General features: G+C 49.4%; 2 protein-coding genes across 3 annotated transcripts; both read left to right on the forward strand.

Annotated features, from left to right (window-relative positions):
* Positions 1-5,800: 5,800 nt before the first annotated feature.
* Igfbp6 (insulin like growth factor binding protein 6) lies at positions 5,801-10,161 on the forward strand. Of its 2 annotated transcripts, none has more exons than XM_036208601.1 (4): positions 5,801-6,381; positions 8,827-8,927; positions 9,101-9,223; positions 9,845-10,161. In XM_036208601.1, exons 1-4 carry the CDS (start codon positions 6,066-6,068, stop codon positions 9,965-9,967), a joined length of 663 nt encoding a protein of 220 aa, XP_036064494.1. In that variant the 5' UTR covers positions 5,801-6,065; the 3' UTR covers positions 9,968-10,161. The 2 variants fall into 2 exon arrangements, with proteins under 2 accessions (XP_036064494.1, XP_036064493.1); XM_036208600.1 differs by having other exon boundaries at positions 5,804-6,381; positions 8,827-8,966.
* Positions 10,162-11,330: 1,169 nt separating this feature from the next.
* On the forward strand, positions 11,331-24,150 carry Soat2 (sterol O-acyltransferase 2). Its single transcript, XM_036209071.1, has 15 exons — positions 11,331-11,406; positions 11,833-11,888; positions 13,456-13,592; positions 13,836-13,895; positions 14,182-14,289; positions 17,878-18,154; positions 18,746-18,817; positions 19,217-19,320; positions 19,729-19,774; positions 19,885-20,014; positions 21,882-21,979; positions 22,367-22,465; positions 23,223-23,358; positions 23,771-23,916; positions 24,100-24,150. The coding sequence occupies exons 1-15, from the start codon at positions 11,331-11,333 to the stop codon at positions 24,148-24,150; spliced, it is 1,596 nt and encodes a 531-aa protein (XP_036064964.1).
* The last annotated feature ends 341 nt before the right edge of the window (positions 24,151-24,491 follow it).

Here is a 24,491-nt window from a genome sequence, read left to right on the forward strand (position 1 = left end):
TGTTCTCATACTGCCTCGCACATTAGCATACATGTGCACGTGTACACACACAAACACACTAAATAAATGTAATTGCTTACATATTTTTAATTTTTATTTGTTTACTTTGTGTGTATGGGTGTTTTGTCTACGTATGTGTATCACATGCATGCATGCCTGATGCCCTGGGAGAGCCTGGGACTGGAACTATAGATGATTGTGAACCATCACAAGCTTTAATTTGGGAGCCCATCATGGCAGGGAGGACTTGGCACCAGGAATGGCTCTGCTGGTGGGAGTGTGAGGCAGTGTCTCTCACACCTTGGAGATGAGGAAGCAAAGAGCTTGGTTGGGCTCGCACCAGAATCAGATAACAGTTTTAGGAACTGTGCCTGCCCAATAACCCACTCCTGATAGGTAGAACCTAAGAGTTCTTCGACCTCCCAAAACAACACCACCTGGGGAATCACATGTGTTGTGGAATATTATTTTAACTAGGCAAAGATGTGCTACATTTGTTTATGCTGAGGAATAAGACTTGAACTGTGTAAAGGTGTGTTGCTTTTGTTTATGTACATTTGTTATGAAAAGATGTGTTGCATCTGTTTCTCCTTGACTGCCTAAGGCACCTTAGGTCTAATAAAGAGCTGAATGGCCAATAGCTAGGCAGAGAAAGGATAGGCCGGGCTGGCAGGCAGAGAATAAATAGGAGAAGAAATCTAGGCTCAGAAGAGAAAGGAAGAATGAGAGAAGACGAGGAGGAGAGATGAGGGACAAGAAGCCGGGCTGACACCAGCCAGACAGGAGAAGCAGTGAAAGTGAGGCATCCAGAAGTAAGAAAGGGAACAAGCCCCAAGACCAAAGAGATAAAGAGAAACGGGTTCCTTTAAGTTAAAAGAGCTGGCCAGAAGCATGCCTGAGCTAGGCTGAGCATTTAACTAATAAGTCTCTATGTCATGGTTTGGGAGCTGGTTGGTGGCCCAAAGGAAAAAGCCTGGTCTGCAGGAAGCTGTGGGAGACACTTCACATTCAAACCATAACAATATGTAAGGCATGCAAAGTGCTTTCTAAAAGTTAACCCAAGACTTTAACCCAGGACTAACCCAGTGGTTAAGAGCGCTGACTTCTCTTCCAGAGGACCTAGATTGAATTCTCAGCACCCACATGGCGGCTCACAACCATCTGTAACACCAGGCTCAGGGGATCTGATGCCCTCCTCTGGCTTCCAGGGGTACCAGGCATGTGCATGGTCTCACACATATGCAGGCACACACACACACACACACACACACACACACACACACACACACACAAGTAAATAAATACATTTAACCCAGAAACCAGGGGTGGTGGTGCACACCTTTAATCCCAGCACTTGGGAGGCAGAGGCAGGCGGATCTCTGTTGAGTTTGAGACCAGCCTGGTCTACAGAGCGAGATCCAGGAAAGGCGCAAAGCTACACAGAGAAACTCTGTCTCGAAAAACCAAACCAAACCAACAAACAAAAAAGCATTCCTGCCTGACAGTTTCCAGTAAGAACAATTCTCACCCCTGCAGTGTGTTTATGTCATAAATATATGATACGGTTAGATTAATTTGTCACTTTTTACATTCTATCCCAGAATATTCTGGCATCTCAGAAAGATGATTTTTCAGTCCTGGGGCTCAAGCACAGGGCCTCATACATGTCAGGTGAGTGCTTTTTCACTGAGCTACATCCCCAGTGTCACCAGCTGAGTTTTAAGCTGTTTATCCCATGTGGATGAGTATAGCTTGTATACTACATCTCCACAAGCTAAAAGAAATTATTTAAACATCTATGTCCTAAGGAAGTGATAAATGTCTGAAGAGATTTCTCTAGCAAAATAGCACAGTGTGTGCATGCAATAAATCTCACATGGTGCTCCATTAATAGGTACAGCATATTAATCAATTAAGTCAATGTCTGTTTTTTAAGTATGCAATGGATGGACAAATGTGTAGCATGAATCTTAAAAGGTCTTCTTAATAAAAACAAACCTGAGGCCAGTTATTGGGGTGAACGCTGGAAGATCAGAGAAACAAAACAAGCCACAGCCACCTCACCTCACCAGTTCCTCAGCTGATCCTGTTTCCTCAGACTGGAAGTCTCTGTGTCCTCATCTGAATGGGTCTCAGCTCAAAAGCCTAAAAGCTTAACTGGCCCTAGTTCCTGGTCCTCACGTCTTATATACCTTTCTGCTTTCTGCCATCACTTCTTGGGATTAAAGGCATGAGTCACCATGCCTGGCTGTTTCTAGTGTGGCCTTGAATTCACAGAGATCCAGATGGATCTCTGCCTCCTAAGTGATAGGATTAAAGGCGTGTGCGCCACCATTTTCTGGCCTCTATGTCTATCTAGTGGCTGTTCTGTTCACTGACCCCAGATAAATTTATTAGGGTGCACAATATTTTGGGGAACATAATATCACCACACAAATGTCAACACTAAATTCCTTGGGAGCACAAATCTATTGTGCCCGCATCTCCCAGTTACAGTCACATAAACAGGTGTTCTATAGATGGATGTATTTTTAATAATTACATTTTAAAATAATCACATCTGCTTTTATTCATTTAACTACACAAAAAGGAAGTTCCAGATCCCCACAAGCTACTTTTTGTTCACTAATCATTCCCAACTCCAAACTGCTTGACTCTGCTCCATTCTCAGAGCTCCTCTCTCTGAAGTTCTCGAGGCCCTGGAAACCTAGAACATGTTAAAAGCACACGCATGTATTACATATGCACTTCCCTGTTTCCCTGTCCTCTACCTTTGTGTCTTCCTCCTTGGACTCTCTGCCTATGTTCCCTTCCAGCCCTTCCAGCCCTTGTTGGGATAATCTTTTTATATGCTGTGTGAAGATGCATCTCTGTTTAATCTCACCTGCTAAGGCACCTTCTGGTTGGTTTAATAAAGAGCTGAATGGCCAATAGCTAGGCAGGAGAGCATAGGCAGGACTTTCAGGGAGAGATAGGAACTCTGGAAAAGAATCTCAGACATGAGATTCACCAGCCAGTTGTGGAGGAAGTCAGACGTATGGTGCTGAGAAGAGGTAATGAGCCAGGTGGCAAAACGTAGATTAGCCGGGCGGTGGTGGCACACACCTTTAATCCCAGCACTCGGGAGGCAGAGCCAGGTGGATCTCTGTGAGTTCGAGGCCAGCCTGGGCTACCAAGTGAGTTCCAGGAAAGGCGCAAAGCTACACAGAGAAACCCTGTCTCAAAAAACCAATCAATCAATCAATCAATAAATAAATAAATAATAAATTAATTAATGTAAAAGAGTTAATTTAAGTTTTAAGAGCTGGTTGGGAATAAGCCTAAGCTAAGGCCAAGCTTTCATAATTAATAAAAACTCTCTGTGTCATTATTCGAGAACTAATGATATATATAAAAAAAGACCTGTTACAAGCCCTGCCCATCTTTTCTCATGACTTCATTAAAAAGCCCTGTTCTAGCCAGGTGGTGGCGGTGCACACCTTTAATCCCAGCACTCGGGAGGCAGAGCCAGATGGATCTCTGAGTTTGAGGCTAGTCTGGTCTACAGAGTGAGTTCCAGGACAGCCAAGACTACACAGAGAAACCTTGTCTCAAAAACCAAAGGAAAAAAAAAAAGATATAAAGATATAAAATGGCCACACAGATGGGCAAGAGGTGGCAGAATCCAGAAAGGGTTTAGTTCTCTTGAGCCTAAAGCTTGGAGACATGGGAAAGAAATTACCTCTGAAAAACCAATTACACCTCACCTTCACTTCCCCTTGTTTCAATTCAAGAACTAAGATGAGAAACTGTCAAACGGAGAAGGTGGCCCAGGTAGCTGGTCGAATTGGTGTGTAATTACAGAGAGTTCGGCCCTCAGGGTTAAGAATGCCAAAAACGAGAGCTGAGCTCTGTGGTGAGGGGATCTGTATGGAGTACCCCTCAAGGCTTTTGAGGGGGAGACCGTTACTTAGCCAAGAGAGCACTTCAGCAGAGCAGGCTGAGGGTTGTGGGAGGCCAGATGGCAGGAAACAGGCTGGACGTCAGCTATGGTTATCATAGTATTCCAGCCAGACCTATGTTCGCTCCCTGCACTTACTCTCTGGGTCTTCCTAGCCCAGGTATGCAGCCTTCTTGGCAAACTTAAAGCTGAAAATAATCCAGGCAGTCCTCTCTTCATGCCTCATGTTATTAAGAAGAAGTCAGTGTCTGAGGATGCATGGAACATTTGAGATTCCAGCTTCAGTGATTAGAAGTGTGTGATGTGTGACAGGAGTCCCTACCAAGTTTAGGGACAAACCTACATCATAGCCCAAGGCTAATCTATGTGAGCCCTGGGAGGGGAAATGGGAAGCGCCAGGATGGAGTGGTGTTAGGCATTAGCGGAATGCTAGGGTTTCTCTACAAAGGTGGAGTAGAGCTTCTTCAAAAGACCCACTGAGGAGACCCCAAGAAGGAGTCACCTTCCTCCTTCCCCACTTGCCATAGGCTTTTCCATCGTATTCAGAGGCAGCAAACACGAGTCCATAAGAAAGGCCCTAGCCAGAAGCATTTGCAGTGAAAAAAAGTTAATAAATAATAGGGATAAAGGTTTGGACAGGAACCACGCTCCCTACTCTGGGGTCAGAACACAGAGGCAGCGGCGGCGCTCCAGGGCCTTGGTGGAAGATAGTAGTCACTTTTTCCTGCCTGTTCAATCTGTATCCGTATCTCAAGGCAACGGGAAATCATCACTTTCCAAACGCGGCTAGTCCTAAAATCTCAGAGGAGCCACGGGCGGTTCTTTTTATTTTGTATTTGCTTAAAAGCTCAGGAAGCCCTTGCTGACATTCTTGCTTGGGGGCCCAGAACTTAAACTTAGTCACTGTCCGGAGCCCTTGTTTTAGGAAAGAATGAGATTGCTGTTGCATAACTCAGAATTGTGCTGGGGGTGGGGGCGGACCAAGGCAGCCATCCCACTTCTTCCTTGAGACTTCGCTCACCCCTGCCTAGGGCGGAACTATGCCTTGGGATGAGCAGGCACTGCCTTTGGATGGACCCACTGGAGAGGGCCAGCGTAGAGGGACTGAAATTCTCAGGCCAGTCCCTTCCCAAACCCTGTGGACACAGAACAGTCTGAGAAATCCAGAAGACCCAAGGAATGACCAGAGACAGGAGAAAGCTGAGGGAGAGCGAGTGATGGAGGGACAAGGTAGCTTGCAGGGCAGAGCGGAGGATGACGCCCGGTGTGCGGCCAGATGACTGTCCCTGAAAGCATCTAGCATATAATCCACTTCTTTTACCCACACCCTGCAGGCGTTCAGGACCCCCTTTCCCTGAACTTTGCGCTCAGCAGCTCTCAGGCAGTGCTAGGTTTGCTACAATGTACTCAAGGTGATTCATCATCTGACTGCTGCTCCGGCAACCTTTTGAATCATCTTCGCAGACCAGATTCTCTGGTTTTATTTTGTTTTCTCCACAGACACAGGCCTGGAGACTTTATTTTGCCCCTTCCCCATTTTACCCTCTCTCTCCTCTCTCTGGGTCTACTTCTTGCCCCTTGCCCGTGGTAGGAACGTCTGCCCAGATGCCAATTACGTGTCTTCTAGCGCTTACCGCCCCGCCCCATCACCATCTCTTCTCGGTTCACATTTACCCCCCCCACCAGTCCCCCATCTTCTCATCTGCGGGAGTACCTACTGGTCTTTTGTCTTCCAGTACGTACACGCGTGCTAACTGGATTTTAGGGTTCACTACCCTCCCCTTCGCTCCTCCCTATCCCTTTAGCCAGTCCCTTTAGCCAGATGTACAGCTCCCAAATTCCGGGCGAGATTCCCAGGAACAAAGCAAGAAGGAGAGAAAAAAAAAAAATCAGAACAATTTGGGAAGTAAACAGCAGCTGAGGAGAAGGAGGGAGGGAGAAGCCGAGTGGATCCAGGTGGGTGGCCCTCCAGTCCCTCCAGTTTAGGGTATGCCCCTGCCCTCTTCCCCTCCCCTTTCACCTGGCTTTTAAGGGCAGACCCGGCCCGCTGCTTCTCAAAGCAGAGGAGCAGCGGCTTGCTGCCTTACACTCTCTGGAAGGAGCGCACTGGGCAAAAACTCTGACCATGACCCGGGACAGGCTGCCCCCTCAGCCGCTGCTGCTGCTAACTCTGTTGCTGGCTGCGGGCTCAGGGTCCGCCTTAACGCGCGGGGTGCAGACCAGCTGTCGCGGGGGCTGCGCGGAGGAGGAAGACGCAGGGTCGCCTGCAGAGGGCTGTGCAGAAGCCGGGGGCTGTCTCAGGAGAGAGGGGCAACCGTGTGGGGTCTACATCCCTAAGTGTGCCCCAGGACTGCAGTGCCAACCGCGAGAGAACGAAGAGACACCTTTGCGGGCGTTGCTGATGGGCCAGGGTCGCTGTCACCGCCCCAGGGTGCCGTCGGGTGAGTTCATGTCCACCCGCCTTCCACCTGCCCACCTCAGATAGGAGAAGTTAGTCTTTCCTGGTAGGAATCTGGATCGACGCAGAAGGGCAGCTTATTTGAGCTTCTGAGACCGGCCTATTGGTTCCTCCCAGGCCTTGAGTGGAACGCGAAGCGGAAAGATCAGGGGAAAATTATGAGGCTGCATGTGGCGAGGGGCACCTGAGAATAAAGGAGGGCGATGTCCAGACTCTCCATTCTCCCTTCCCCCTATTTATTTTCTCCTGAGGGAAAGGGGCCTCTGTAGGAAGAGGATGGAGATTTTAGTTTTAGCTATCCCTCGTACCCACAGGCTCATCTCCATCACTCTAATGGCTCAGGCTGGAGAGAGGACGTGGGTTCCATTCGGAGGAGGAGGGAACGGAACCTCAGACTCCAGTTCCCCACACTGAGAAATGTCCCCTGCTCCTCTTTTAGTGCCAATGTTGGAAACACCTGATCCCCGAAGTCTAGAAGAAAAGATACTGAGTAGTAACAGACTAGCCCAGGGACAGTGGGCAGGCCCTGGAGGGCCCGGGGAGAGCCAGGTGGGCAAAAGAAGGAATCTGCCAAATCAGGCTTATTATTTAAACCTGGTCAGAACTGTGTGCCCTCCCTGCCCCACCCTACTACCCCCAGGGATGAGCACAGGAGACTGAGTCATTGGGTGGGTGGGACCAGAGTGAGTCAGCACCCAAAAGATGGGGGTGAGGAGGCGACTGGACGCTGGAAGGTAGTAAAAGCCCTTGGTTTTTCCATAGAAATCGACGAGAAATGAATTTGGATCCCTGGGCATGGTGCTGCATGCTTGTAATTCCAGCACTTAGGAGGTGGAGGCAGGAAGGTCGTCAGTTCAGCATCATCCTTGGCTACAAATATCAGGCCAGCCCAAACTACTTAAGACCCTGTCTCAATAGTATACACACACACACACACACACACACACACACACACACACACACACACACGGTGGGAGGTGGGAGGGGGTTGGAGTCCCATTCCTTGGTGTCAGAGCCCAGGTTTCTAGGGCTCCTCTTAGAAGGTGTGTTTTGGTTGGGAAAGGCAGTTTGAAGCATCATTGCAGTTTGGCACCAAATGCAGGGAGTAAGGTCCAAGTCTGAGGAACATGTGGTACCCAGGGAATAAGGGTTAAGAAGACTACAGAGGAAGTGGAGTTTTAAAAAAGTATGAAAGTTTATCTTTTGGCATGTTGCCATACTTTCCCTAGCTGCTTCTAGGCCTGGGACCAGGTGCAACCTGCAGGTTGGAGCCTGCTCCTTTGCAGCCTCCAAGGCATCCTGGTTAAGGGTTGAATCCAGAGGCTCCTGGACCAGAGTTGAACAGGGACAAAGAGAAAGAGGTCTGGATGCAAGGCCCTCAAAGTAACATCTCAGGCCTGGGAGGGGCGGACTGAGTCATTGGAGGGGTCACTACAGGGTCACACATTCCATTGGGTCCCTATTGACTCCCCCCACCCCACCATCCACTGTTTTCTCTCCACCTCCCTGGCTTGGTGTGCCCTCTTCTGGCCCCTAGTGGAATAAGCAAGTCTTTTCACAGGAAGCCTAAAGGCTGGAAATAACTAATAGTGTGCTCCATGTTCACTCCGAGTTTTTGCTTTCCAAAATGTCCCTTATAAGACTTAAAAAAATGTTCTTGGAGGCTGGGCAGTGGTAGCTCATGCCTTTAATCCCAGCACTCGGGAAGCAGAAGCTGGTGGATCTCTGTGAGTTCGAGGCCAGCCTGGGCTACAGAGCTAGATCCAGGACAGCTAAGGCTACACAGAAAAACCGTGTGTGTGTGTGTGTGTGTGTGTGTGTGTGTGTGTGTGTGTGTGTGTGTGTGTGTCTCTCGGGGTGGGGGGGGGGGGGGGGGGGGGGGGGTAGAGGGAGTGAGAGTAGGGGGAGGCGGTTGCTTTGGGAAATATTATCAGGAGCAGTAACATAACTGTTGTAGGATTTTTTTTATTTCACACGTGTGGGTGTTTTGCCTGCTCATATGTCCGTTTACCACATGGGTGCCAAAAGGGGGTTTGGATCCCCTGCAGCTAGTCACAGACAGCTGTTTAGAGACACCATGAGGGTGCTGAGAGTTGAACTCTGACCTCTGGAAGAGTAGCCAGTGCTCTTAACTGCTGAGCAGTCTCTCTCCAGCCCCTGCTGAGTAGACCAGACCAGTCTTGTGACAGTCCTCTTCCCTAAGCCTCCCAAGTGCTGGGGTTGTAGGCACACACCACTATACCCAACAGTGTAATTATTTTTCAGAGGAAGAAACAGCAGCCAGGATAAGGCGAGGAGAAAACCTGTCTACTTTTACTTCCTAAAGCCGCCAGTTGCTCTCATGAGAGATGCACCAGGGCTCCTGTGGAACTGGCCTTTGGCCTTGACTGAGTTCTGCTTTCTTCTCCCATTCTCCTTGTGACCACAGAAGAGACTACAAAGGAAAGCAAGCCTCACGGAGGTGCCTCCCGCCAACGTGATGCAAGCCACAGAGACCGGCAGAAGAACCCAGGGTCCTCCACCACCGCTGTAAGGCCCAATCCAGCGGGTGTTCAAGACACTGAGATGGTTCGTGCAGGGCTGGCAGGGGTTCAGAGGACTGGAGATTCTCACTGGGGACTGCTCCACAGACTTAAGGAAGTCTGGACCAGGCAGCTCCCGGAATTCTGAGCACCCCCACCCCCACCCCTGTTCCTTTCCAGGGCCCTTGTCGCAGACACTTGGATTCAGTTCTGCAGCAGCTCCAGACTGAGGTCTTCCGAGGCGGGGCACAGGGGATCTATGTGCCAAATTGTGACCTCAGGGGCTTCTACAGAAAGCAGCAGGTGAGACGAGGTCAGGAAGAGAGAAAGAGAACTTACCAAGCTGCAAAAAAAAGATACAAAAAGGATATTGGATGTGCTGGGGCATGCTAGGTAGATAGGAGCTCGACCCTGTCTCAGAAACAAACCAACCAGGACACACACACAAACTTCTTCCCCTGCCTCTCAGGATCTTCCAACTTTAAGACCCATAGAGGCATGAAAAGAGTCAGGGAGATTGTAAGTTCAAGGCCTGCCTGGCTTACAAACAGTGAGCCTCTGCCTCACAATAAACAGTAAAACAAAAAGAAGTATGATTTGAAAGGGGGGGGGGGGAGCCAACCATTTCAATAGAGGACTTAGAAGTCACCTTTAGGCAGAGGCTGTCAAAGGCAGGGTCCTGGGAATCCTCTGGAGGGGCATGAGCTGGTAGAGCCCAATTGGCATCTTCTAACTCAGCCTTCTGGGGTAGGCTGAGAACACCCATTTCTAACACAAAAGTGATGCAGGTGCTGTTGATTTGGGGACTATTGTTCTGGCCTAGCAGGGTGGGCCCTGTTCACCAGGTGAAGGGACTAAACAATCTCAGATGTTTCTCCTGCTGGAAGCCTTGGGCCTCAGCCTGATCTGTGCCTCTCTCTCCAGTGCCGTTCCTCTCAGGGGAATCGCCGGGGTCCCTGCTGGTGTGTGGATCCGATGGGCCGACCCTTGCCTGTGTCTCCAGATGGCCATGGGAGCTCTCAGTGCTCTGCCAAGAGCACTGGCTAAAGCAGGGCGGGAGCCTCCAGGATACTGTCCAGAGCCCAGGCTGTCTTCTGAACTATGCGTGGGGTGATGAGTAACTCAAGGGCTTTGTGCCCCAAGACCTGCCTTCAGGCCTGTGCCATTGTTCCCTTCACCCTTGGGCCTTTTACATCTAGTTAGAAAAATTGTTGTTGGCTTGGGACACTAATAAAGCTGTGTTGGGGGCTCCTCTGGTCTACGTCTTTGTGTTCATGCTTCCCTTACAGCTCTGGAGCCCCAGGCTCTCTACCATCACCCACAGTACTTCTACCTTCCCAGTAGACCACTGCCAGTCTCTTCTACTGTCCTAGGAATGCAGTAGACTGCCACTGGCATAGGCCTCAAGTCCTCTAGTCTCATCCAGATACCCACCTGGAATTCCCTCGTGGGGACTGACTCACATCATGGCCTGCATGCAAATCAGTACTGCTGCACTTGATCACTGTTGAGATTATGGTGATTGCAGCCTTGTTTCCATTGCTGATCTTTGGACTGATGGAGGTGAAGGATTAATGGTTAATCCCAGCAGGAACTTGCCAAAAGGGAAGTCCCAAAGGGCTCACCTGCCCTACTTCCTACCAAAAAGGAAGAAACGTATTATTCAGACTCTATGTGGTTTACCCAGGCTACTTATTTATTTTGGCACTCACCTGATGAGGTAGGGACTTTTTGCCCCATTGTTCCCCCAAGAAACTTAAAAAATTTGGACCACTTTCCTGCAGTTACATAGGTAGGCAATGGCAAAGGGAGGCATGGCCACCCCTGGCACCTCTTAGTGTTGAGTAAGTGTACATCTAACCTTTCTGCTTACGTGGTAACCCAAAGTGTAGAGAAGAACTGACATTCAGGGGCCTTAGGGTACCTCAACGCCACATGAGTTACAAATGCAGCCCCCAGCAAAATATCGTAGCACACATGTAACTACAGTCCTCAATGTGTACCCTCAGAAAGCTGAATACAAGGTGCATGAAGATGTTTCTGGCCCCTCCCTGACCTTCAGCTTTCATGGAGAGAGTCAGGAGGCACCCTGCTACATGATAAGCCTCAGGGAGGCAAAGTCTCCCTGCCACCCAGATTCACATTAGGCACAGATTCACCCCTGAAAGTGAGATAGTGAGCATGAGCCTGGCCGTTGGTTGGGGGCAGAGGGGCTGTGACATGCAGCAGACAGAGCAGAGCCAGGATTTGAGAAGCGCTGCCTTCCGATAACCTATCTAACCCCCAGCCCCCTCCAGAAAGGACTTTAGTCTCTGGAGCTGTCAGCTCTCCGAGTGGGATAAGAGCTCCGTAGGTAGGTTGAGAAGGGAAGAAGACAACAGCTGCCCGCCGCCCACTCCAGACTGCCACCATGGAGCCAAAGGGGTCCCAACTGCGGCGCAGAGAAGGGCTGGGAGAGGAGCAGCAGAAGGGGGTCTGTGGAGAAGGTGAGCTGCCCCACCCCGCACCGGCCTGAGGTGGCTATGTCAGAGTTGACTCTGCTGCCGGGAACTCCTTCCTTGCTGTCCTGGGAAGCCAGAGAAGGCGGGTTTTGCACTGTTCCCCACACTACTAGGACTGGCAATGGAGGAAAGAGATGTTCAGAGCGTGGCCTTGCCTTCGCTAAGGGTGAATGGAGTACTCACCTGTGTTCTGGGTCCCCTGTTTCCAGCAACTGCGTCAGGCTCTTTCTTGCCAATGGCCTCATTTTACCGCACATATCACTCCCCCTTTTAATGACTCTACTCACAATTCTAAATATTGACTGAGAACAGAGGCTGGTGAACACACTGCACATTTTCCAGGTCAAGGTCAGCTGTGACTAGAGCCCTAATTCCTCCCTCTCGGGTGTCCCTTTTGCTTCTTCCTCCTAGGAAACATTAAGACACACAGAACCCCAGACTTGGTGCAATGGACCCGACATATGGAGGTGAGGGGGTCACAGAGGATGGGCTGGGCTGGGGTTGGAGCTCAACTGGTAGGGTGCTATCATACATGAACCTATCATAATGAAGACTGGGATGGGTCCTAGCACCACAGAAACCTGATGTGACAGCATACAACTATAATCCCAGCTCCTGGGAAGCAGAGACGGGAGGATCAGAAGTTTGGGGTCATCCTTGGCTACACTTCCAAACCAGCCTGGGCTACCTGAAACCCTAGGTAAACTGGGTATGGTGGTGCACACCTTTGATCCCAGCACTTGGGAGACAGAGGCAGGTGGATCTCTGAGTTGGAGTTCCCGACTACCCTGGTCTATAGAACAAGTTCAAGGACAGCCAGGGCTACACAGAAAAACCCTGTCTCAAAAGAAAAAAAAAAAAAGTTTTCAAACTCACAGTTTGAATTAAGGTTAACCGGAGGGCAGTGTTGAAGTCTAAATCACCAGTTATTGCTTAGCTTTTTTTTTCATTAATCTCTAGTAATAATCAGAGATAAGATCTCTCTTTTAAAATTAGTAGTAGTAGTAGTAGTAGTGGTGTATGTGTGTGTGTGTGTCCATGTCCGTGTGTGTCAGTGTGTCCGTGTGTCCGTGTGTGTGTGTGTGTGTGTGTGTGTGTGTGTGAGTGAGAGAGAGAGAGAGAGAGAGAGAGAGAGAGAGAGAGAGAGAGAGAGAGAGAGAGAGAGAGAGAGAGATTTTCAGAAGTCAGTTCTCTCGACTGTGAGTTTGGGATCAAAATCAAGTCACAAGGCTTGCACAATAAATGCTCTAAATGTTTTTACCTTCTGGGCCATCTCACCAGCCCCAGTTTTTGTTATAAATACTTTAAAACATCAGTTAAACTGTCTGGTAACATTGTTCAGATAATGCCAACCTAGATCCCACCCACCCCCAACTTAAAATAAATAACCTGTTAGGTTTGTTTACATCTTATAAATTAAAAAGAACCAGGCTAGCAAGGTGGTGGTAGCACATGCTTTTAATCCCAATATTCAGGAAGCAGAGTTCAAGGCCAGCCTGGTCTGTGGAGTGAGTTCCAGGGCAGCCAGGGCTACACAGAAAAAAAAAACAAAACAAAACAAAACACAAAAACAAAAAAGAGAGAGAGAAAATAATTGGACTAGGACAGAGTTGCTTAAAACATCAGTCTTTGGGCAAGCACCAAGAGTCCGCTGGTGAGGTCTTACTGTTGGAGTGGGCTACAGTTCAGAGGTTAGGGAGGGAGATGATCTGTCTCAAATTCTGACTCAATGAGTGGCAGCCTCACACCTACTGACATTCTTTTCTTTTCTTTTCTTTTTTGCTTTGAGATGAGTCACTCACTCAAGATGATCAAAAACTCATCACCCTCCTGCCTCCCGTAGCAGCAGGGATTACAGGTGTATGCTACCATATTCAGCCTCTGCTAAGGCTCTTTGTCCTCACTGCTGCCTCAAAGGTTGGGGAAGCTCTGGGGTCATGCTCTTCCTGGTTCAGAGCAGCTCCGTAAATGCATGTCAAGGGAAGAATGGCTGGCGGGAGGGACAACGGGCTCTAACCCGGCTTTATCCTGTAGGCTGTGAAGACCCAGTTTCTGGAGCAAGCCCAGAGACAGTTGGCAGAGCTGCTGGATCGGGCCATGTGGGAGGCTATGCAAGCTTACCCGCAACAAGTCAGACCTGTTCCCTCCACTGCCCCAGATACCACAAGCGAGTGAGTCTGAGGGTCCCACACAGGTGCCCTTCCAGCCGTATGCCTGCCGCTTGGCCAGCCTTGGCGTGACCCTGGCTTCAGGGTTCCCTCGCTCTCCACAGCACTGGCTTCCATCTTTCAGCTCTTGCTCTGCCCCAACCCTGACCTTCTCCTGCTACCTCTACTGCTCTTATTGCCGTCCACAAGGCACTGCCCTCCACCCTCTTTCTTTGGGGCCTAGTTCTGAACACTGTCTCCATTTAGGACCCGGGAATTACCCCATGCGAAACGGAAAGTTTTCATCACCCGAAAGTCACTGCTTGAGTAAGTTGTGGGGAGGAAAAAAGACAAGAAAAGGTTTAACTAGGGGCCCACAGACATCACAGTTCTCATGCCTGGGCTTCCGTGGTCTGCTGGGAGGGTCTGGAGAGGTCTCTGCCTCTGTGTTATCGAAGGGGACAAATCAGCAGGATAGATGCCCCAGCCACAGGCTTGCCCTCGGCTGGGAGTTCTGGATTCTGGGGCCCCACACCCCTCAGTGTACAGTCCTGAGCTCCCTGCAGGCTACTGAAGACCCTTCCACCCTGACCCTCGGACTCCTTCCTTCCAGTGAGCTGATGGAGGTACAGCATTTCCGAACCATCTACCACATGTTCATCGCAGGTTTATGTGTCTTGATCATCAGTACCCTGGCCATTGACTTCATTGATGAGGGCAGGTAGGTCCCTCCCACAGACACAGTGACCTGATCAGATGCCCACCCTACCTCCCATACCTGTCTTGAACCTTCTTTGCCTACCCTGGAATGGCCTACACCCTCTCAAATGCTTCTCCATGATAATCTTGCCTTAAAACAGACACACACTTTCTCAAATACTCAATTCAGGTAACTTCCATTGACTTTGTACCAAGTACAAGCCAGGTCCAGAGGTCCAGATAGATGAGGGTGAAGTTCATCCCACCTTTGAACTACCTTCCATCTGTTGGAGAGGATTGACAGACATAGACCTCAGAGGAAGACCCTCCCTTGGAGGTCTGTATTTTGGTGTTCCCAACCTATCCCAAAGACAGGCTTAAGAAGTTAGTTGTAAATGGGGCTGGAGAGATGGCTCAGAGGTTAAGAGCACTGTTTGCTCTTCCAGAGGTCCTGAGTTCAATTCCCAGCAATCACGTGGTGGCTCACAACCATCTGTAATGAGAGCTGGTGCCCTCTTCTGGCCTACAGGCAGAACACTCACTGTATACATAATAAATAAATCTTTAAAAAAAAGTTATAAATGGGATACAATGAAAGCCCTACAGGTTCAGCTACAGCCCTTACTCTGGTAAAATGTCTATTGTTAAATATAAAAGTAGTGCACACCTTTATGAGTTCAAGGCTAGCTTGGTCTATGTAGAAAGTTCCAGGCCAGCCAGGGCTATCTCAAACAAACAAACAAAACAAAAATAAAAGAATAAGAGCATTATTATAGGGACCAAATCTCAGTAAAATGTCAAATCAGGCTGAAGGTATTTTGTTTGTTTTTTGTTGTTTGAGACAGGGTTTCTCTGTGTAGCTCGCTGTCCTGGACTGGCTCTGTAGACCAGGCTGGCCTGGAACGCAGAGATCCACCTGCCTCTGTCTTCTGAGTGCTGGGATCAAAGGTGTGCACCACCACACCCCTCTCAGGCTGAAGATATTGTTCAATAATAGACCTCTTGACTAATGAGTACGAGGCCCAGGGTTCCACCTCCAACATCACCTCTAAAGTGTAAATAGACATTTTACCACAAATATACAGTCCTTGGCCACTTTCAGCAATCCCAGTTTGCTCCCCAGAACTAACGGGTCTTAACTTTTCTGTGCACTGAGGATTAAACCTGGAAGATCACGGTGGTAGGTAAACACTGCACCACTGAGCTACACACCCCAGCCTAGGTTGGCCTAGAACTTTTGATCCTTCTGTCTCTGCCTTCCGCCAAGTAACTAAGATTATAGGTGAGAGCCACCAGGCCTGGCCTGTTTTTGTTTTGTTTTAAGACAGGGTTTCCATGTGTAGCCCTGGCTGTTTTAGAACTTACTCTGTAGACCTGGCTGGCCTTGAACTCACAGAGATCTGCCTCCCCTACCTCCCAAGTGCTGGGATTAAAGGTGTGCGCCACCACAGACCAGCAAGCCTGGATTTTTTTTGTTTGTTTGTTTAATAGTTTGAGTTTGCCATATAGTGTTTTCTGTGCATTTACATTCATATGTCCATAAGCACCAATGAGATTCATGTGGAGGTGTTCAGAAGCAAGATACCGTATCTGTGATCTTTTTACAACCAATTCTTATCATCTGTCTATGTCAACCTATTGGTTTTCCTGACTACAGAAAGTGGAAGTATCATATTTTGTTCATGCAGTCCTTTATTAACAGCTACTGAGGTGGTTTTCAGTGTTTGTCTATTTGTTGGAGACAGGATCTCATAGCCCAGGCTGGACTTGAAGTTGATAGATAAGGATGACTGTGGACTTCTCTTCCTCTGTCTCCACATCTCAAGTAATGAGTTTTCAGGCATATAGTACCTGGCTTATGCCATGCTGGGGACTGAACCCAGAGCTTCATCCATCCTAGGCAAGCACTGTACCAACCGATCTATATCCCTAGGCCCTCATTTGCAATTTTTCACCTTTATAAGCCACACATTGTTTTTTTTAATTTTAATTTTATAAAATTAATTTTTTAAGGGCTGGAGAGATGGCTCAGAGGTTAAGAGCACTGATTGCTCTTCCAGAGGTCCTGAGTTCAATTCCCAGCAACCACATGGTGGCTCACAACCATCTGTAATGAGATCTGGTACCTTCTTCTGACCTGTAGTCATACATGCTGTATACAAAATAAATAAACCTTTTTAAAAAATTTAATTTCTTAAATTTAATTGTATGTGTGTGGATTTTTTTGCCTGAATGTCTATGCACCACTTGTGTCTGGTACCCAAAGAGGTCAGAAGAGGGTGTACATTGCATCTCCTGGAACTGGAGTTACAGATGGTGGTGAGCCACCATGTGAGCACTGGGAATTGAATCTGGAAGAGCAGTCAGTGCTCTTAACCCCTGAGCCCTCTCTCCATTCCAAAACAATACATTCTCTTTAAAAAGCTGTTTTTTCCATTGTTCTTGGTTTTGTTTTATTTTTGAGACAAGGCTTTTCTATGTAGGTCCTAGCTAGTCTAGGACTTTCCATCCTTCTGCTTCAGCCTCTGAGGTAGCTGAGAATTCAAGCAAGCGCCAATACACTCCACCCAGGCAAAACACTGAGCATGGCGCATTCTATTAGCCTGGGCCTACCACTAGACTCACTGGAGGAACTAAATTCATAATAGTAAAAGCAAAGCTCATCTCAACTCTTTAAACCCTAACGCTGGCAGTCCTGAGGCTTCTGCAACACTGGCACTGAACTGGGGCTCCGAAGATCACTCACATCAAGCCTGTCCCGTGACTGTGTCTCTGAGGCAAGGGCCTGCTCTGGAGGTCCCACACAACACTGGGGAAACTTGAACACTTTCACAAGCCTATCAAGGGTCTGGCCCAGCCCTGCATGAATTGAACATAGTGACTTATGCAGCAAGAAGATTAGACATTTGGGGTCATCCTTAGCTACATAAGTGATCTCATGGCCAGCCTGGGATACATGAGACCTGTCTTAAAAAAAAAAAAAAAAAAAAAAGTCTGTACTAGGCTTTTTCTTTTGGGCCACCAACCAGCTCCCAAATCATGACATAGAAACTTATTATTAGTTTTGAATGCTCGGCCTAGCTTAGGCACATTTCTGGCTAGTTCTTCTAACTTAAATGAACCTGCTTATCTACTTGTTGTCTTGGGCTTATCACCTTTCTTACTTCTGTATATCTTACTTTTGCTGCTTCTCTATGACTGCTGGCTGGCGTCTGCCTGGCTTCTTGCCCCATTCTCTTCTCTCTCTCTCTCTCTCTCTCTCTCTCTCTCTCTCTCTTCCTCTCTCTCTCTCTCTCCTTTCTTCTCTCTAGCCTAGATTTCTTCTATTTATTCTCTCTGCCCAGCTCTGCCTATCCTTTCTTCTGCCTAGCTATTGGCCATTCAGTTCTTTATTAGACCAATCAGTTGCCTTAGGCAGTCAAGGAGAAACAGATGCAACACATCTTTTCATAATTAAACAAATACAGCAGAAACAAATGTAACACATCCTTACACTGTTGAGCAAATGCAGCAGAAATAAACGTTAACATATCTTTGCCCAGTTAAAATAATATTCCACACCAGAAACCCCTCAGTGTGTCCAGTTACTGTCTTTTTTCCTCTCCCCTAGGCTGATGCTGGAGTTTGACCTACTTGTCTTCAGCTTTGGACAGCTGCCCTTGGCGCTGATGACGTGGGTTCCCATGTTCCTGTCCACTCTGCTAGTGCCCTACCAGACCCTGTGGCTCTGGGCCAGGCCGAGAGCCGGGGGCACCTGGATGCTGGGGGCCGGCCTGGGCTGTGTTCTGCTGGCTGGCCATGCAGCGATGCTCTGTGTCCTCCCAGTCCACATAGCAGTGAAGCATCAGCTCCCACCCGCCTCAAGATGCGTGCTGGTCTTTGAGCAGGTGAGGACATGGGGGTTGAGGGGGGGGGAGGGGGCCCAAGACCAGGTCTATACAGCCTTGGGTTTGGCGAACCTGAAATTCTGAGAAAAGTACACAAATGAGGTTGCTAGGTAACACTGGTCCTACAGAGAGCTGGTGGGATGAAGATTGCTCTCTCTCTCTTTACCCTTCATCCCAGAACTCTCTGTGTAAAGCTATAAAGTCACAGGACAAAAAATAGAAAATGTTAGCAGGGCAATGGTGGCGCATGTCTTTAATCCCAGCACTCAGGAGGCAGAGGCAGGCATATGTCTGTGAGTTTGAGGCCAGCCTGGTCTACAGAGTGAGTTCCAGGACAGCCAGGGCTACATAGAGAAACCCTGTCTCAATAAAAACTAAAAAAGGAAAGAGAGAGAGAGAGAGAGAGAGAGAGAGAGAGAGAGAAGGAAGAAGAGGAGGAGGAAGAGGGAAGGAAGGAAGAAACAAACAAATAAATAAATATGCCTGTCAGACATGTCTTGAATTGGCTTGCCTCTCTGTGATAAATCTGAGTACAGAGAGGTAAAGCGATTTTCTCAGAGCCACACAGCAATTGGCTCTCTTCCACTACAGGTCCGGTTCCTGATGAAAAGCTATTCCTTCTTGAGAGAGACTGTACCTCGGATCCTTTGTGTCAGAGGTGAGGTGTCCTGCTGACCCATTGTGAACTCCTGGATCCTCTTGGCTGCTTGGATGAAGCCAGAAGATACAAAGCTCTGCTTTCACAAGCGGGTTGCCCAGCAGACACAGATCTGACCCCGAGCTGGACTAAGTGGCCTTATTCTCGAGCGTGCTCAGGCCTCTTCTGAGAGAACCACTCGGTTTTCCAGACCTTCTGTCACTTTCCAGTTCCCAGGCCCAATCTGGAAAGGCAGGGATGTGAGAAAACCTCCGTAGAGGAAATCAGGCTAGAAGAGAGAGAGAATGGGCTGTGGCAGCCTAAGGAAGCTCTGGCCACAGCAGGTCTGCAGTGTGAGCAAGTTCAGTCCCTTCAAATGCATAGCCTGGACCCCTCCCCAGTCCACCTCCCCCATGCTAACACAGCCTTTTCATTCCTGCCCAGGTAAGGGTATCAGTGCACCTAGTTTCTCCAGCTACCTCTACTTCCTCTTCTGTCCTACCCTCATCTACAGAGAGACATACCCCAGGTAAGACCTTGCTGACCCTCCCCAAATACCTAGGCTTAGTGAGGATGGTGCCCTTCTCCCACAGGCACTGGCCCATTGCTCAGAAGGAAGCAAGGGGAAAACAGGCTACCTCTTCCGTTGCCCCGCACATTCCCATGATCCACTGTCCCGAGAGATCAACCCAGTTCTGTCCTCCACACCCCAAAAACGGTGTATGGTTGGGCACCTTCGGTGACACTCAAACTAAACGACCACTTACTGTGTTTGCTCTGGGAAATCCAAAGTGTTCTAGATCTCCCCATAGCCCTAGGGAATTCACTCAGGCCTGTGCAATGGAGTTAGCCTTGGAGAGAGGACTGAAGGCCTAAACCTTCAGTTTATGTGAATGACATAGTAGGATGATGCTCATGTTCTCCTGTCGTGCCACAGGACACCCAGCATCAGGTGGAACTATGTGGCCAAGAACTTCACCCAGGTCAGAAGATGGGGTAGAAGGCCAGCTTGGACTTATGGTGGCTTAGAAGTGGGGGAGGCTGGGAAGGAAGCAGTACCCCTTGCCAAAGGCATGTGTCCTACTGTCTGCAGGCCCTGGCCTGCATCCTCTACGCCTGCTTCATCCTGGGCCGCCTCTGTGTCCCCGTCTTTGCCAATATGAGCCGGGAACCCTTCAGCACCCGTGCCCTGCTGCTCTCAGTCCTCCATGCCACAGGCCCAGGTAAGACCTTCATCACAGTGGGCAAAGGCTGTGCACTTTCCTGGGGAATGCTGGTCAGGGCAAGCTTCCCTGTCTGTCTGTGAATCCCTTACATACCTGCCCCGTCCTGTCCATGTTCATTGCCACCATCTTCGTGTAGCCTGGTGGCCTAGCTCCCCACCACTCACTTCCCTCCCCCCGTGGGCCTGGCTTTGCTAACCAGTCCCTCCTGCAAATGAATTGCCCATGGCCCTGCTTCAAAAGCCCTTACTGCCTTCCTGCTTGCCCACCTTCCTTTCCCCGCCCTTCTTTCTATACTGGGAAGTGAACCTAAGGCCTCATACATGCCAGATAAAAGCTTTACCATTGAGCTACATCCCTGCCCTCTTTTCAGTTCTTACTTTGAGACAGGGTCTCACTAAGTTGCTCAGGCAGGACTTGAACTCGGTTGTTTGTTTGTTGGTTGGTTGGTGGTTGGTTTTTTAATGTGTACGGATATTGTGTCTACCTGAATGTCTGTGCACCACATGCATGCCTGGTGCATACAGAGGCCAGAAAAGGACATCAGATCCCCTGAGACTAGAGAGAAAGACAGTTGTAAGCTATTGTGTGGATGCTTGGAATTGAACCTGGGTCCTCTGGAGAAGTAGCCAGTGCTCTTAACCGCTGAGCCAGCTCTGCAGCCTTTTGATTTTCTCTTTTCCTTCCTTTTTTTAAATGTTTGTGTTTGCTTGTTTTTGAGACCGCCTCTACCCAGGCTGTCCTTAAACTCGGTCCTCCTGCCTCGTTATCCCAGCAGCTAGGATTGCAGGCTTGCTGTGCCAGGCTTTGCTTGGAATGCCTCTTCTCTGCCTTGCAGCGATGGAGTCGGGTCCCTTCCGGAGGCCCCTGGCTGAGATGCTCCCCTCTCTGGGAAGCTTCTCTCTTCCCTTTACCTTTTCTAATTTTTGTGGGGTTTTTTTTCCCCAGAGCTGAGGACCAACCCAGGGCCTTGTGCTTGCTAGGCAAGCACTCTACCACTGAGCTAAATTCCCAACCCCTCTAATTTTTATTTTATTGCATATACTTATTTTTATTTTATTTATTTATTTTATTATTATTTTTTTCGAGACAGGGTTTCTCTGTGTAGCTTTGAGCCTTTTTCCTGGAACTCACTTGGTAGCCCAGGTTGGCCTTGAACTCACAGAGATCCGCCTGGCTCTGCCTCCCAAGTGCTGGGATTAAAGGCACGCGCCACCACCGCCCGGCTATTTTTATTTATTTATTTTTGATAGGGCCTTGCTATGTTGCTCAGGCTACCCTTAGTCCCTTGGCTCATGTGATCCGCCTGTCTCAGCATCTCTAGTAGTTGGGACTACAGGGGTGCCGCCTCACAGCTGGGACTACAGGGGTGCCGCCTCACAGCTGGGACTACTCTTTTTAGCTCACTCCACTCCTTGTTCTGTTTTTTTGAGACAGGGTTTCTCTGTGTAATTTTTTTTTTTTTTTAAGCTGAGGATCGAACCCAGGGCTTTGTGCTTGCTAGGCAGGCGCTCTACCACAAGCTAAATCCCCAACCCTTCACTCCTTGTTCTGTATTGTATCCTCCGGAGCATCCCTGGTCGTCACGATCATTTAGTTCCCATTACGCCTGACCTTGATCCATGCGTGGGTCCCAGCCTCTGTGTCAGTCTCCATATTATGAATTTCCAAAGGTCAGGGACGTTGTGAGTCTGTACTCCTGATTTTCAGGCATAGAGTAGATATCAAGCACACCAGCAAATGTGTAAATTAAGGAATGCATGAATGATGAGTGAACGCATGCTTGCTAAGTGTTGGGGCCCTGATGGCTGGGCAAAGGCTCTAGAGAGCCCGGGCTGCGGGCTGCACCTCTTGTCCTGCCCGCCAGGCATCTTCATGCTGCTCCTCATCTTCTTCGCCTTCCTGCACTGTTGGCTCAACGCCTTCGCCGAGATGCTGCGATTTGGAGACAGGATGTTCTACCGGGTGCGGCCTGGACCGGGGCCCACTGAGAGCAGTAGTCGGGGAGGTTGACCAGGGGCCCAGGGAAGAGGGTAGCGGTGGTGGGTGTCGCCTCCCGGTGCTTTTGGTCTCCTGTAATGAGGACTGTGGGCCTCGGGGCGTGGGGAATGATGCCACTCCCACACCTCTAAGCAGCGAGGCTGACTGCTTTTGTGTGGATGGTGCGCCAAGATCTTTTCTCTTGAGTGGATAGGCAAGGGGTGGGGCCCAAGGCTGAGAGAATGTTGCTGTCTCTGCTCAGCCCAGAGCTAGCCCTTCTAAGAGGATACAGGTAGGGGTGGGTGTGGGGAGCAGCCTTAGCTGGGGCCTGAGATCTCACCTCCGTTCCTCCCCAATCCACACCCTCCCTAGGACTGGTGGAACTCTACTTCCTTCTCCAACTACTACCGCACCTGGAACGTGGTGGTCCATGACTGGCTGTACAGCTACGTGTATCAAGATTGGCTGTGGGTACGAGCCGTGCACACTCCTCAGTTCTCACGGTCCCAGCGAGGGGGCTTCCTCGGGTACCCATCCTCCTTTTACTCTGCCCCACTAACGTTGTTCAGATCAAAGGACAGATAGGTATCTGGGGGTTGCTGGCCAGCCATCCTGGCCTACTTAATGAGTTTCAGATGCATGAGACCCTGTCTCAAAAAAACAACAAAAGGGACCTAAGTAACAACATTGTCCTCTGGCCTGCACACTCACACACATGTGCACTCGTACACAAAACATAAACATGCACACACAAAAAATAAGGTTGGGGGCCAGGTATGATGGCACACACCTTAATCCCAGCACTCGGGAGACAGAGGCAGGCAGATAGCTATGAGCTCAAGGCCAGCCTGGTCTACATATGGAGCTTCAGGACAGCCAGGACTACAAAGAGAGACTCTGTCTCAAAAAAACAAATAATAATAGTAGTACTAGTAGTAATAATAATAATAATAAGGCTGGGGACATATCTTAATAGTAGAACACCTTCCTAGCATGCATAAGGCCCTTGTCGCCAATACGGTCAAAACATATAACAAAACAAAATAAAATAGAATCTAAGGTCCAATAGGTTAGAACAATGCCCTTAAACAAGACTGGTGTGACCCCTTCTGACCCCAAATCCCACATTTTTTCCATTGAATCCCACTCCTTCCTGGCTTCTTGAAGAGGGAGGGACTCTCCGTGAAGGTGCTATGGGGGACATGCTCATTCTCTTTCTGCCCACCAGCTCTTGGGCAGGCGGGCCCGTGGGGCGGCCATGCTGGCAGTGTTCCTGGTGTCTGCAGTTGTGCATGAGTACATCTTCTGCTTCGTCCTGGGGTTCTTCTACCCAGTCATGCTGATGCTCTTCCTTGTGGTCGGGGGTGAGCTTAACCTCTGACCCAGAGAGGGGAGGCAGCTGGTGGGTGGGAGGAGGCCTGGCTGCCCTGAGATTCGAGTCTGCTGGGTCTGGGAGGCCTTGGGGAGGCAACAGGCATATCCTGAGGGACTTAGGGGAAAGGCTTCTGGTTACAGAGAAGCATTTGATCGAAGGGTGGAGAAGGAAGGGGGAGACTTTGGTGTGGCTAGGAGATACGGCATAAAATTGAGGAAGTGAGGGGCAAAGGGAGCTTCCCCCAGTCACTTGAGACCTTCAAGAATTTCTGCAGCTCGGTCCAAGATCTTGTCTGGGGAGGGAGGATATCACTTCTAGTAGGTCACTCCCCTAGCACGGGAGGCAAAAGGAGACAAGGCACAGGGATGATGAGCTGGAATGATAACCCGTCTCCCGTCTAGGGTTGCTGAACTTCACCATGAATGACAGGCACACAGGTCCAGCCTGGAACATCCTGATGTGGACCTTGCTCTTTCTGGGCCAGGGCATCCAGGTCAGCCTATACTGCCAGGAGTGGTATGCTCGGCGACACTGTCCCTTGCCCCAGGTAAGGCAATGACCTCTCCCAGTTCCTCATCCAAGACGGCATCCAGCAGCCAGCCCTTTTGGGCTCTGATTCATCAGCTATGGTCAGAGACAGCATGTATGGGGGAGGGGGACTCAGGTATTAGATTCATAATGTGTGTCATCAGCAGTGACCTCACTCACAATCTACTCTTCCGTACCACAGACAACATTCTGGGGGCTGGTGACACCTCGATCTTGGTCCTGCCATCCCTAGAAGTCAAGGCACCATACTGCCCGGATAACGGCAGTGTTGATTCTTCTCTATCTGCAAAGCCCAAGGCCAGGGCTCCTCACCACACTCCCTACCCCATTTGGAGTCAGGGATTTGCACACAGGACCTGCCAGGCCGCTACAGGGACTCAGGTACACACCTCTGCCAGCAGCTGACCACGGACTCAGCATGGGGTGATTTGAGCCCTGCTCTCTGTGGACTTGGCAGAGGTTACCTTCTTACCCAGGGCTCTCCAGATGTGAGGAGACCCAGAGGAACAAAGGCCACCGAAGTCTGAGAACTGTCTGGTTCTTCCTACTCCTCCCCATGCAACAATAAAATCC

Source organism: Onychomys torridus, chromosome 16 (assembly GCF_903995425.1).
Source record: "Onychomys torridus chromosome 16, mOncTor1.1, whole genome shotgun sequence".
Classification (NCBI taxonomy): domain Eukaryota; kingdom Metazoa; phylum Chordata; class Mammalia; order Rodentia; family Cricetidae; genus Onychomys; species Onychomys torridus.